This window comes from Choloepus didactylus, chromosome 1, assembly GCF_015220235.1.
Source record: "Choloepus didactylus isolate mChoDid1 chromosome 1, mChoDid1.pri, whole genome shotgun sequence".
Taxonomy (NCBI): domain Eukaryota; kingdom Metazoa; phylum Chordata; class Mammalia; order Pilosa; family Megalonychidae; genus Choloepus; species Choloepus didactylus.
The window spans coordinates 90,223,149-90,237,143 of record NC_051307.1 but is presented as its reverse complement, the minus strand read 5'-3'; the positions used below and the strand labels follow the sequence as shown (position 1 = coordinate 90,237,143).

The 13,995-nt window shown below is 53.3% G+C and overlaps 1 protein-coding gene across 2 annotated transcripts in view; it reads left to right on the top strand.

Annotated features, from left to right (window-relative positions):
* The window catches only part of ADCY5 (adenylate cyclase 5), a 152,605-nt gene that overhangs the window by 135,076 nt on the left and 3,534 nt on the right, over nucleotides 1–13,995 (top strand). For both annotated transcript variants that reach the window (XM_037837024.1, XM_037837015.1), the window contains exons 15-20: nucleotides 1,685–1,860; nucleotides 4,031–4,060; nucleotides 5,105–5,237; nucleotides 8,294–8,557; nucleotides 9,652–9,856; nucleotides 12,904–13,028. In XM_037837024.1, the coding sequence (XP_037692952.1) occupies nucleotides 1,685–1,860; nucleotides 4,031–4,060; nucleotides 5,105–5,237; nucleotides 8,294–8,557; nucleotides 9,652–9,856; nucleotides 12,904–13,028 (933 nt within the window). The remainder of the gene's footprint in view (nucleotides 1–1,684; nucleotides 1,861–4,030; nucleotides 4,061–5,104; nucleotides 5,238–8,293; nucleotides 8,558–9,651; nucleotides 9,857–12,903; nucleotides 13,029–13,995) is intronic.

Genomic DNA, 13,995 nt, shown 5'->3' with positions numbered 1-13,995 from the left:
TGTGCAGCTATCACCTAATCTAATTTTACAATATTTTTATCCCCCCCTAAAAGGAACCTTGTATGTACAGGCTTTTCAGTTTAAAAAATTAACTTCAAGAACCCTTGTTTGGAGGACAGGTGTTAAGCACCTGTGCCGTACGAGGTGCCTCATTCCCTGGGCTGCCGTACCCCGGGCGGGCAGTGCCCTGTGCCGTGGGCTCTCCCCTCCCCCAGCTGCCTGCTCCTGGGGTCAGTGGACGTCCGGGGGCTCATGTGAAACCCAGATGATGATGGCAGTTTCTTCGTACCTGGGCGCTTTTCTGGGGAGACATCCATGCTTTTATCCAATCCCCGAGGGGCCATGATCTACAAAAAAGGCTCTGAACTGCAGCAGAGGGGCCATCCTGGGCTGTCATGGCCCAGGTTCCCTCTCCCATCCCGGACTCCCACCCACCCCCTGGCCCCAGGGTCCTTGGCCCAGCTCTTCCTCTCCTCCGGGTGGCTGTGTCCCCCAGGCAGGCCTGGCCGCGCACTCGCCCACCCCTCCCCAGGCTCTTCCCGCTCCCATCTGGCCGGGGTCCCACAGCAGCAGCACTGCTGCTTCCCGACAGCATTTGCTGAGGAGTGGAGGCTAGTTTTGGTCTTGTACTTGCCCCTCAGGGATCACTGCACAGGAGGGGCTGGGAGTGGGGGGTGGCGGGGCCCGTTCCAGCTCGTTTCTGGAGGGGGTTGGTCCCAGCCTTTGGCCCTCATGAGCCCTGCCAGTCCCAGGCCCTCTGAGTCCCTTGGGGACCCCATATTAAGCCTGGGCCTCCTGGTTGTCTGGGCCCAGCTCTGAATGGCAGGGCAGGGGAGAGAATAATAAGCATCCCAGTGCCTGACTCAGAAATAACGGATGATAAAGTTAAAAGAAAGAAAAAAAAATAGATGCCACCATGTCTAAGATTAGTAGTGGGACAACCGAGCAGAAGGGGACACTCGGATCACCTGGTCCAACCCCTCATTTGTCTGAGAAGGGAACTGAGGCTCAGAGACCAGAAGGGACTTCCCCAAAGTAAATAGTGCAGGGCCCCCACCCCGCTCCTGAGACCCCACACCCCCACTGCAGTCCTGAGCAGCACCTGATAATGAAACAGTAATATTTCTGCAGCAAAATAGATGAATAGTCACAGGCAGCAGGATAAAGATGGTAATTAGCATCCTATCAATTAAGTCAGGTTTTGCCACCAAATAAGCTCAGTTTAGGTGTTGTCACTACCTGGGTTATGAAAATGCTTTCAGTTCTTGGAGCCGTGGATTTCAAAATTGCAGATCGGGCTGGGAGCCTGTGCTGCCCACAGCTATTCAGGGTGCTGGGCTCTGTGCCAGGCAGGGTGCCACAGCGAGCCCAGGAGATGGGGGCTGTTGTCCCCATTTTGCTTGTGGGAAAACTGAGGCTTAGAGAGCTTGAGCAAATGGCCCAAGGCTGTAGTGGATCGGGGATGAACCTCTGGTGGACCTGAGCCCAGAGCCCGGTTCTACACAACTCTGGCCAGTCTTGGCCGGGAAGCCCACCTGGGTCCAAACCAAGGTTCTTCACACTACATGACACCTGCTGGCAAGTTTGCATCCTGGACCCCTCAGCAGCCCCCCGTGAGGCCAGCCCGGGCTGGAGGGGCACTGGAGCGGGCCCGGGCGCTGACGCGGCTGCCCTCTCTCCACAGTACTTTACCTACAGCGTGCTGCTCAGCCTGCTGGCCTGCTCCGTGTTCCTGCAGATCAGCTGCATTGGGAAGCTGGTGCTCATGCTGGCCATCGAGCTCATCTATGTGCTCGTCGTCGAGGTGCCCGGCGTCCCGCTCTTCGACAATGCCGACCTGCTGGTCACCGCCAACGCCATGTACGCCGCCCCTCGCGCACGCCCTTCTGTGGGTTCAGGGCATGGCGGGGAGGTGGGAGGAGCTGGGGGCTCCCAGTCCTGGGGCTGCAGGGCCCCTACAAGGCAGTTGTCCTGTTCCTGCCCAGCTCGAGGCAGTGCCCCCTGACCACCTGGAGAAGGCGTGAGGGCTTCTTTTCCTTTCCCTCCCTCCCTTCCCCACTGCTGGGGGTGGCTGCAGGGCAGGAGGGACTCCGAAGGGCAGGCCCCGATTTCCTCCTCACTCAACCTCAGGCAGGCCCCAGTGAAATGTTCTTCACTTGCCCTGGGTACCCTCTGTGACTAATCCCAGCTGCCCCTAGCAGCTCAGGCCCAGAGGAGGTCAGGGTTCAACAGAGCGGGATAGCAAGGTGTGTGGGAGCAGAGGACAGCCTTTCTTGTTTTCAGGGCTCTGTCCTGCCTCCAGCTAAACACTTCCACATACAGGAGTCCTTTTCATCCTCATCGCCACCCAGCAGAGTAGGCAGGCCACCGTAAGGGCGGGTGGTTTGTGCACTGCACAAAGGCTCCTGGCCCTGATGGCGAGGGGGGCTTGTAAGGGGTGTGGGCAAGGGGTGTCTCTGCCTGGTGGAGGGGCTCCTTCCCCCCACACAGAGGCAGGACAGTCTCCTCACAAGCCTGAGCCTGTGGAGCTGTGTCTGCCCTGGGGGTGCCTTTTCCTAATTTACATCCCTGAAAGTAGGCTTGTCTGTCTCCACTTAACCCAAGGAAACCTGAGGTTCAGAGAGAGGGCAGCTCACCCAGCAGGGAGGAGGTGGGTGTGGGGGTTTCACTCCAGGCCCAGGAGCACGACCTGTCATCTAGTGTCTGCCCTCAGATTTCCAAAGTGGGGGGGGGGGGCAGTGAGGGGAAAGGGCTCTGAGTCAAATTGAGTTTGAATATCAGCCTTGGGCACACATTTAGCTTTTCTTCCTAAATGTCATTATTTTTCCCTAGTAAAGTGGGAATAGTAACATCCATAGTAATAAAATGTATGTAATGTATGTAAAGTGCCCCCCCCCACGCACACACATACACACTAGGAAGTTAAAAAAATGTGGCAGGCCTGTGTCCCCCAAGAACAGATGAGAAAATGAAGATGTAATGAAGGATCTAAGTCAGACTCAAGGAAGAACTTCCTGGCTGTGGACAGATAATCGGAAGAGACTGTACCATTGTGAACAGTGCAGGCTGCAGTCCTGTGAGAGCCAGGAAACGGCAGTCCAGGACCTTTTCCCCCGTATTGAGTCTGGAGCGGTTAATTTTGCTCCTCTTACTTGTACCTCCCCCCCCATCCACAGCCTCTCCTCTCCCACTGAAGTTGGTGGCTGATGATGGTCATTTCTTGGATGGGAGACCCTGGTTTGGGTCTAGAGCAGCACTGTCCAGTAGATATATAATGCAAGCCACACATATAATTTTAAATTTTCTAATAGTTATATTTAAAAAATAAAAAGAAACGGGTATAATTAGTTTTAATAATATTTTTTATTTACCCAGCAGATCCAAATTATTATTTTAACATGGCAATCAATATAAAATTAAGGAGCTATTTTACATTCTTTTTTTCCCCCAGTAATTCTTTGAAACCTAGCATGCAGTTTATATTTACAGCACATCTCCGTGAGGACTAAGCACATTTCACGTGCTCAGTAGCAGCAGGTGGCTAGTGGCTGTCGTCCTGGCCAGCACAGATCTAGTGTTTCTCACTCTGTTTGGATGGCAGCAAAGAGCAGGGCCGGGTGGGAGATGGGGGCCTCCTCCTAGGTGGGTGGGCCCATGGTGTGGTGCGGGGCTGGGTCAGGAGTTACCGGAGTCCCAGGTAAGAGCTGGGTGAGGCCAGGTCACGGTGGTCAGAGGCTAGCCGCTAGCCAGGCTGCAGCTTTCTGTGAGCCTCCTGTCCTTGACTGGAAGCCACTGGAAGTGTCCCTGGATACAGGACTGCTGGGGATCGGGGGGTGGGGGGGGTAGAGGAATGGAGCAGCAGTAATTAGGGGATAGGAGCAGGGCATGGGGGTGGCAGGAGAGCAGGGCGTGGGGGACAGGAGGGTGTGTGGGGGCAGGAGAGCAGGGTGTGGAGCAGTGGTGGGCTTGGAGACCACCTTATTCAGAAGAGTGGCCCTGACCAGCCCCTTTCCCCAACTTCTGTCCACAGAGCTTTCAACAACAATGGGACCTCCCAGTGGTGAGTTGATGCTCTTTCTCTGCTTTCTCTGGTGCAGCCCCATCCCTGCCTTCAGCACAGAGCAGCCAGAGGCCAAGAGCCCGGGGCTGGTGATGGAGGAGGCTGGAGGGAGCAAGGAGCCACCCCTGGAGTACCAAGTGGTCCCAATGGGGCAAATACCCTGCTCTTTGTTCATCATCTCCCCACCCAAGATGATCTGCAGGCAGTGGCTGGTCCACCAGGACTCATCGGTCTCATTCTAAAGTATTGAGCTCTGGCTCTTGTCCAGGAGTGTGTACCAGGACCCCAGGCCCAGGAGAACAGGAACCGGTGGAGGAAAAGCCACGGGGTGCGGTGGGTGGGGGGACACAGTGGAAGGGGTCCAAATGCAGGGCCTGCAGGGCTTGTAGGATTTGGTCCCTGAGGGAGGGCCACCACCTGGGCAGGGCACTACTACCCAGCATTCAGGTTTGGGGCTCTTTGCTGGTACAGGGAGGAGGGTTTAGAATGATGGCTTTTATTAAGATTATTTATTGATAATGTTAAAGAAATATAAGAAAACAATAGCTACCATTTTTGGAATACCTATTGTTTGTCAGCTATTGTGCTAAGCATTTTATATCTAGTATCTTTAGTCCTCCCCATGATCTTGAAATGTGGGTATTGTTATCCCTTTTCTTAGAGGAGGAAACTAAGGTTCAGAGAGGTTAAGGGGCTTGCTCAAGGTTGCCCAGCAACAGGGCTGGTCTGTCCTGCCTGGCTCCCTTGCCTCTGTCTTGTCCACTGAGAAAGATCTGGGGTGTTCCCATTGCCTTTGAGAAGGGCCTTCTTCATCCCCTGATGTGACCATTGGGGAGCTTTCCCATGTGATGGGGATCTTACCACAGGAGAGGGGTCATGGCCACCTGAGTTGGCAGGTGTGGGCAGTGGCTGAGATGGGGCTGCTGGCCAGGAGGGCTTCCTGGAGGAAGCACACTTTATACAGCATGAGCAGGAGGGGCAGGAGGAGAGGGAGAAGGAAGACCTGAGGAGTCTTGGAGCCTGACACGAGCCTCCCACCTGCAGCCCTGAGCACGCGACCAAAGTGGCGCTGAAGGTGGTGACGCCCATCATCATCTCGGTCTTTGTGCTGGCGCTGTACCTGCACGCCCAGCAGGTGGAGTCCACCGCCCGCCTTGACTTCCTCTGGAAACTGCAGGTGGGTGGCTCTGGGGCTGGGGCCAGGAGCCGGGCGGGGGAGGCCCCTGCTGCTCTGCTCCCTCATCTGCCTGGGCTGGGCCTGGCCCTGCACCCACGACGTGCCTTGCTGGCCTCGTCCCAACTGGCGAGGGCCCTACAGTGAGTCTGCTCCCTGCTCTCTGGGGCCAAGAGGCAAAACTCCAAAGCTTATTCCAGACAAACCCACCCTCGAGGTGCTGGGACTTCGTTAATGTTTTTATTAGTGAAGTTGCAGGTTTATAGAAAAATCATGTAGAAAGTAGAGTTCCATATACCAACCTCCCCCCACCCACACAGGTTTTCCCTATTATTAACGCTTTGTATTAGTGAGGTACCTTTGGTACAACTGATGAAACATTATTATAATTATACTTTTAATTATAGTCCATAGTTTATTTTAGGGTTCACTGTGTCTCTTGCACAGTCCTATGGTGGTTTTTTAAAAGAATTTTTATTCGATTAACATATAAACAAACTAACATTTCCTCTTTTAACCACATTCAATTATTTAATTCAGTGCTGTTAATTACATTCACAGTGTTGTGCTACCATCACCACCAAAACTTTGCCATCGTCCCAGATAGAAACTCTGGACCAATTAAGATTTGTTTCCCACTCCCTTCCCCCCTTCCCAGCCCCTGGTAACCTATATTCCAGTTTCTGACTCTATGAATTTACTTCTTCTAATTATTTCATATCAGTGAGATCATACAGTATTTGTCCTTTGTGCCTGACTTATTTCAGCCCCGAGAGGCACTTGTATGATTAGTGTTCTGCCCCATGTGTGGCCACAGAAATGGCTTACTTCCGCTTCGTTACCTTTCCTTCCTGATTCCCTCCTCCCATTTTTATCTTTTTTGTAAGCATTAAAAAAAATTTTAAGTCTACAGAAAAGTTACAAGAGCAGTGTAAAGAACTTCAGCAGTCTTTTATCCAGATTCCTCTTTTAACATTTTCTGCATTTGCTCTGTTGCCCTTTCTCCATATATGTTTTTTGACATGAAGCCCCACTACCCTTAAGTGCTCCAGTGTTTACCTCCCAAAACCAAGGACACTGACTCATGCAGTCATGGATGCTGCAAGTCTGAGATCTGTAAGGCAGGTTGGCAGGTTGGAAATGACGGTAAGAGTGCTATTCCGGTTTTGAATCTGAGATTCATTGGGGGAGCTGGCAGGCTGGAGAAAAAATTCATATATATTTTTTAAAAGGCTGAGGATCCCTGGGCCTTCCTTCCCTGTCAGGGCCTGAACTTAGAAGCAGCTGGCTGTGTTGGCAGCTGCCGGTATGACTTGGGGCAGAGTGCCAGATGTGTTGGGGTGTCTGACGTGGGCCCTGGGTGTTGGCCTCTTCTCCCGGCATCCTGCCACCCCCACCTCCACTCTGCCTGATCCTTTGGGTGGATGCTCTCAGGAAGGACACTTGTCCCATTTCTGCCAGGTTGTTGGGGTGAGTGGCGGAGCTGGTGTGCTCCTGGGGTTCCATGGGACCGCGGCCTGTGGCCCCAGCAGGAGGGAGGGGGCAGGGCTGCCAGTGGTCTGATGCATTTTTAGAGGCAGATGGACCAGCTTCTGGGGTTCCTCCATGTGGGAGTCCTTGAGAAGAACAGGAATTCCCACCCTAGCCTCCTCCCTCAGGCTCACCTGTTGCAGAGCTCAGAGCAGGTAGTCCTTCCTTATTGGGATGGGGATGATTCAAGTGTCCCACCTCACAGAAGCAAAGGTCACTGGGCTGAAATGCTGGGGCAGGAAGATGGTGCATGCAAACTGGGTTCACAAGGCATCTAAGGAGAGGGGTATGGGGTCAGGGGGGATGAAGAGTAGGGTCTCCTTTATGGTTCAGGAGCTTCTTTGGGCAAAACGCCAATTCTCCCAGCCACGTTTCTGGCAGTACTAGGAGTGACAGCTGTGGATGGTGCCACCAAAGGATCCTCTCTTCTCAGGGCCAAGACTTGGTCGCTGAGCCTTGGGGTCACTGAGCTTTCTGCCCTGGGGGCTTCCCTCCCCTGCTGGACTCCAGTCCTGTAGCCCTGGAATGTGCTTGCCTGCTTCTTCCCCATGGCAGACACCACCTGCAGGAAGAGTTGGGAATGCAGTCGTGCTGGGCAGGCCCTGAGAGGCAGCCCTGGCCCTTTTGGAGAGTCTTGTTGCAGCCAAATGTGAAGTCCTCTACGTTTCGTTAGAAAAGGCCCAAGCAGGCTGGATAATGATCTTTTTTACCTGCTGTACCAACATGGCCCCTGGGGCAGTTTTTTTTGCCATCCCCGGTAAGGGTAGGGCAGCCAGCAGACACCCCTGTGAGTTGTGTGTACTGTGAGCACTTTGACCAGATGATTCTGTGCCACGCCTGGGTGGCGTAACTATCTCTCTGCTTCAGGTCTTATGCCATACTGGCTTCTTGACCCAAGGGCTCTGCCTTGTCCCTTTAACCTTCAGGGTGAGTGACCTCCCACTCCACAGACTCATTCCAAACTGCAGAGAACCCAAGTCGACGGTGACCTTGGGGGGTTCTCCTTGTGGGCATCTGCGCCTCCTGGCCCTGCCCAGCTGCCTCTGGCTGTGGAGCGAGTCTGCTCTCATGGGAACCAGGGAGACTTCCCAGGGCTTTGACCCTGTGGGGTCAGTTAGCCAAGGCAACCCTTCGCAAACTGCTTTTCTGATTGCATTTCCTGATATTAAGAGACAGATGAGAAGTTGAAGAGCACTTGGGCAGCTGGAGGGCTATTTTGGGAATGGTGTTTGGAACATTCCTTTAACCTGCTGCCTAGTTCCAGTTCAGACGGGATCCTTTTGGCCTCTCCTGTGGGACAGGCAGGTAGGGGAGAGTTGGATCCTTGGTGGCTGTCAAAGTCATGGATGCTCGATGTTATGGAAGTACCTTGGGAGGAGTGAGCAGTAGCATGAGAAGAGAAAGCTGGGGCCTTGTTGAAGCCTTGGGTGCCGTGGCTGGTTGGTGAATCGAGCCGTCCTTTTCCGAGGGGTGCTGGTCCTCAGCCCCCTTGCTCGCCTCCTCCCTCTGACCTGCCCCTCCGCCCCCAGGCCACAGAGGAGAAGGAGGAGATGGAGGAGCTGCAGGCCTACAACCGGCGGCTGCTGCACAACATCCTGCCCAAGGACGTGGCCGCCCACTTCCTGGCCCGCGAGCGGCGCAACGACGAGCTCTACTACCAGTCCTGCGAGTGTGTGGCCGTCATGTTTGCCTCCATTGCCAACTTCTCTGAGTTCTATGTGGAGCTGGAGGCCAACAACGAGGGTGTCGAGTGCCTGCGGCTGCTCAACGAGATCATAGCTGACTTCGACGAGGTGTGGCCCCAGACGGGCGGTGCGCTTGGATCCCTGGGGTTGGGAGGGGTGTGGAGAGGCCCGTGCCCTCTCTCCCATCCACAGAGGGACCCCGGCCATGGTAGCTCTGGTGTTGGGAGCTGACCCTGCCTAGGCCTTGTGATGGGCAGCCTCATGTTATAGATGAGGAAACTGAGACCCACAGAGAGGAAACCTGCCTAAGGTCACAGCCAGTAAGTGCTGGGCTGGGATTTCCGCCCCAGCTGGTTGAATGTAAAGCCTGTGCTCAACTGCCCTGCTGTTCCCTGTTCAGCCAGCTCCAGCCATGGCCCCATCACCACAGTTCCTCTTGAGCCTTCTGGGGCTGCACAGGGCCCCCGGGCCTGGGGAAACATTTTCAGGCTTTGAGAGAGTCCAAGCAAAGAGGTGTTCCCAGACTACAGGAAGAGGCAGGACAAAGATGCAAGGCCCTGGGCAGCACAGGCAGAAACAACGACATTTCTTCATTTACTCCTTATCGAGCACCTGGAGTGGGCCAGGCCCTGGGGATGCTGAGGTGAATCAGCAGCTCGACTCTGGGAGCTCACCGAGTAATCAGAGTAGAGAAACAAACCGGGTAGGGAGAGTGAGCATGTCAGCCACAGCGGGAATGCAGGGCCTGGGGCGTGGGGCGCAGGGAGGAGGGGAGCCATGGCACCAGGAGTGGGCAGTGTTGGAAACAGCCTGCAAGACCCTGGGGTAGTGGAGTAACTGGATTTGGCTGAGATGAGTCTGGGCGGCTTCCCGCAGGTGTGGAGATAGAAGGGTGTCCTGCTAGGGGTGTCCCTGGGTGGGATGAAGCATGAGCCAGTGAGGGGCAGGCGGCGGTCTGCCTTGTTGGGGTCAAGGGACCAGGGGCACTGAGTGGCCTTGCTGCAGGGGCCCTTGGTGTGGGGTGGGCAGGCAGCATACTGTCATGACGCCAGAGGAGGCCTGTCTCGGTCGGGATGGGAGATGGGCCCTGCTGCACAGAGAGGGCAGGTGTGAGAAGCCTTCCCCAATCGTCCTCCTCCCCTCCCTGGGGACTCCGTAGCCCAGACTTGGGGGTGACCTAGATGTGGCGTCCTTCTGCCCAGATCATCAGTGAGGAGCGGTTTCGGCAGCTGGAGAAGATCAAGACCATCGGCAGCACCTACATGGCTGCCTCGGGCCTCAACGACTCCACCTATGACAAGGTGGGCAAGACCCACATCAAGGCCCTGGCTGACTTTGCCATGAAGCTGATGGACCAGATGAAGTACATTAATGAGCACTCCTTCAACAACTTCCAGATGAAGATCGGTGAGCCACCCAGTGCTTGCAGGGGCTCCCCCACCCCACCCTGCAGCCATCCTGGTCCAGCGGCAGAAGGCGGGAAGGCTCGCTCTGGGGGCACCAGAGGCTGGCCTTGTGGTGCAGCCCCCTGCCCAGATGTGGGGTGGAGGGGCACCAGTCACTCCCACTGGGGGCCTCCTGGAGATGCCGCCCCTGCACGGTGTGTGCCGGTGGCAGGAGCTGGAGCCTGGTTCTGAGTTCTGACTGAGCCCCATGCATGGGGGAGGCCTGGCTGGAGCCTTGGATGTGCCTGCCCCAGAGACTTATGGAAGGCGCCGTGTGCCAAAGGCAAGGGGCCTTTTGGGAGCTGCTACACAGGGCAGAGTGACAGTACCATTTACTTCAAGTAATATGGACTTGATAGCGGTATTTAGTTCAAAGGTGTTCCAAATGCAGTAAGTAAAAATAAAGAGTAGCAAAATTAATACAAAATGTAGAAGCATGTTACAAATCATTAAATTTGTGAATTTATAAAAATATTGAACACAGATTCTACAAAATTGTTAGCAAAATAAAAACAAAATGAAGTATTACTTTTAGAAACTGAACATGAACAGGAAATAATCATGTAAAAATGACAACGAAATATTTAAACTTTGTAAAAGTGTAATCTCAGAAAACAAAATGGATCAGTGGGATTATTGTTGAGTTCCAAGTGGCTTCTTTGTGGGTGAGAGCAAAATCTCCTAGCTTCTAGCTAGCAAGATCTTTCTAATCTACCCAAAGTGGGGAAAGAAATGGTGAGGATGTGGTTATACGTCAACTCCACATACCTTCTTTGGACTCTCTCTTTGCCACATGCCTCTGGCCTTGTTTTATGGCTTCGAGGGGGGCTTTGCAGACCCTTTCCTGGTGTCCAGAAGGCACTGGCAGGGCAGTTGCAGAGTTGCAGCTCTGCCACCCTCAGCTCCTTCACGGAGAGGAGGAATTCCGAGCAGAGGCCCTGGGCCAGTTTCAGAATGCTCAGGACCATATTCTACTTGTCCAGAAAATCTTTGAACTGGAAATTTTTTAAATTACATTTTGCAGTTTTATTACCCCAACTTTAATTTTGACAAGTTTCAAGTCTATAGAAGAGTTGAAAGAATAGTAAGAGTGAAAACCCACGCATATGCACATACTCATTTGCTCCACCATGCTGTGCACACAAAATGATTTCAGAATTACAATTCTGAATCTCTTTTGTAAAGTTCAAGGTATTTTGGGAGTTCTTTTTGTCCTTAGAATATATCCTACCAAGGATGGAAAGTCCTACAGAGTAAAAATTATTTTTGCAATAGAAACTTTGCTTTGTCGAGTGTTATTTTCTTCTTCCTCTTGAGGATTATGGAGGTAAAGGAGGATGCTTTCCGAGGGAGTAGACCTTTGTTCCGTTCAAAGTTTTAATGCTTTAATGGGTATTTCTCAAGCCATAAGTGATTCAGATTTCAAATTTTTAAAAAGTGAAAGTAATTTACCAACAATATTGGTATTTCAGTTCTCAAAATTAGCACATTTAACTGAGATAATGAATTACTAAAACCCAACGTTGTAATCAGTGTTCTCAGGAGGCATTTGTTTCTGGCCTGAGTGAGTGTCAGGAATTGTGCTTTCCCTGAAGGGGCTGGCTTGTTTTAGCCTATGGGCATGATGCTTTGTGGCTTTTGTTTTGCCTTGGCTGCCAGGAAGCCCAGACTAGAGCCTGCTGGGGTCTGTGTTTGATAACGTGTAGCCTAATTTCTGTATTAACTCCATGCTTGGCTTCATGTAATGTTGCCGTTCCTATTTTCCTTTTAATGCATCTTTTTCACATACTTTTGAATTTTATTTTTCAACTGGTATGTATTCTTGTAAGCTTTTTTGACTGGGGATTGAGTGACAGGGTCTAGCAATAGTAGGTAACAGCTGGGTAGCTGGCAGCATGGGGCCTTGTCTGGAAGATCCCTTTGTACAATCTCAGTAATGTCTTCACTGGACTTGGCTTCTGGAAATGGTCAAAAGCCCCTGAGAGCTCAGTTTGGTCAGTGTGGTGGACAGTCCATTCCGGTAACAGCATTTGGAGTAAAAAGCTCTATGTAGCGTGACAGGTCCAAAGAGGAGGAGGATGAAGGGAAGATTCTGGAGACTTGGTGACGTTGCTGATAGAGCAAGGGGCCTATTCTGGGAATTCTGCTGTGTTTGCAGTCCTACCTTTCACATGCAAGAAAAGTTAAGCAACTGGGAGGCCTCACAAGGGCCAGCGTGAGCAAGACAGCTTATGAAACAGGAGGGAGTGCCCTGGAGCTTGGGGACAGGGCAGAAAATGTCTAGAGAATGTGGGCTTGAGCCAGATAGGTTAGGGAAGGATTTAGCCAGGAGAGAAGGAAGGAAGACACCTGAGAAGGGAGAAGCGGCTCAGCAAAGGTTCAGCGGCAGGATCGCTCAGCGTTTCTTTGGGCAGGCAAGAGCAGAAGCGCAAGGAGTGAGATGGTGAGCTAGATGGACAGCGGTGGTGTGGCTTCTGGAGCTTGGTCGCTGTGGCATCCTTGCCTGAGCACAGAGGCCGAGAGAGGAGAATAGCTTGGAGAGAGAAGAGATGGAGCAGGGAGAGTAGGCTAGGAGCGAGGTTCTAAGAATGAAAATGGTGAGGCTGCTGAAAAAAACAGGAGTGAGGAAGTGGAAAATGGTGAGTTCTGGTATATGGAGTCTGAAGTGATGGTGAAAACTTAAAATGCCACCAAGAAAAGGCAACTGGATTGTACCAACTGGAAACTTGGAGAGGGCCAGTTCTGCTAAGTCATGGGGTGGGGCGGACTTGCAGGAGCTGAGCATTGACTGGGTGGCAAGGACACAGGAGCATTGGATGTTTGAACAAGTTCCTGTTATGTTGAATCAGCAAGCGCTTGACAGGAGAGGCCTGGAGGACCCTGAGTGTGTCCAGGCCAAGAGTGCAAGAGAGAACCTCTGGAGTGTCGAGGGAGTGGTGACTGTGTCAGCAAGCAAGGCAGGAATTGGTCTGGACCCTGGTGAACGTGGCTGATTTCTGTCCCCTGCAGGGCTCAATATCGGCCCTGTGGTGGCCGGGGTGATTGGGGCTCGCAAGCCCCAGTACGACATCTGGGGCAACACGGTGAATGTGGCCAGCCGCATGGACAGCACCGGCGTGCCCGACCGCATCCAGGTGAGTGCAGGGGCCTCCACCAGCCACCGCGCCACGCAAAGGGACCTCTCTGAGGCTGAGCGGTCTTAGGGCAGGCCACCGCAGGGTCCATTTGGAATTCCTGCAGCCAAATTCAAGAGTGACAGGGCAGTTAGGGCTGGAATCTTGGAAGCACAAAGAACACGATTGTGTGCTAGGCCCTCAGTCCCTGGGACAGATCCTCAGACCCATGCAAAACATTCCACTGGGCATGAGAGGGAATGTGGGGGTGGGAGGTGGGCCTGGCTGCTGATGTCAAGCCAGGAGCGCCAGTGGGGCTGTCTCTCAACCTGGGCTCACAGAGAGGACTAGATGCTCGTGGGAGGAGCAGGATCTTACCAGATGGAGCCCACAGCACTCAGGGGGCTGGTTCAGGAGAGGCTGTTTTCCAGGAGAATCAGACAAGGCTGCTGGTCCCTGGGACAGTGCCCCTACCAGTGCCCGCAGCTGAGGGACCTGCCAGAGACCCAGACATTTTCTCCTCTCTTCATCCTTGGCGGCTGGTGCTTCTGGTTCCCAGGCCTGCCGCCCTTCAGCTGCTGCTGTTTGCTCAGGCCTTCCTTGATTCTTTTTGCTCTGGTCTGACAATGGAGAGACCCTGGACTGGGCTGTAGTCCTGCGCTGCCCCCACGCCCCCGCTTCCTTGTGAGCCTGTGGGAAGGTTACTTTGCTTCCCTGGCCTCAGATTTCCCCGTGTGCCAAGTGCACTATTTTTAAGGCTTTTTTTTTGCCCACACTAATACTGTTTAAATGTCCCCAACTTCTCTCCCCTGAGGGCCTTCTGACCGAGGGAGTTTGGCTTCAACCTGGAGTTTGCGGCCAAACTCCAGGTGTGGCTCTGGCCGGACCGAGAGCCTGGCCGCCTCACAGGTGCTGCCTGAGGTCCCCAGACACACTGCCAAGAGAAGACAGGCCAGCCAGACAGGAACTAGGGGTCCTGAGGACAGAT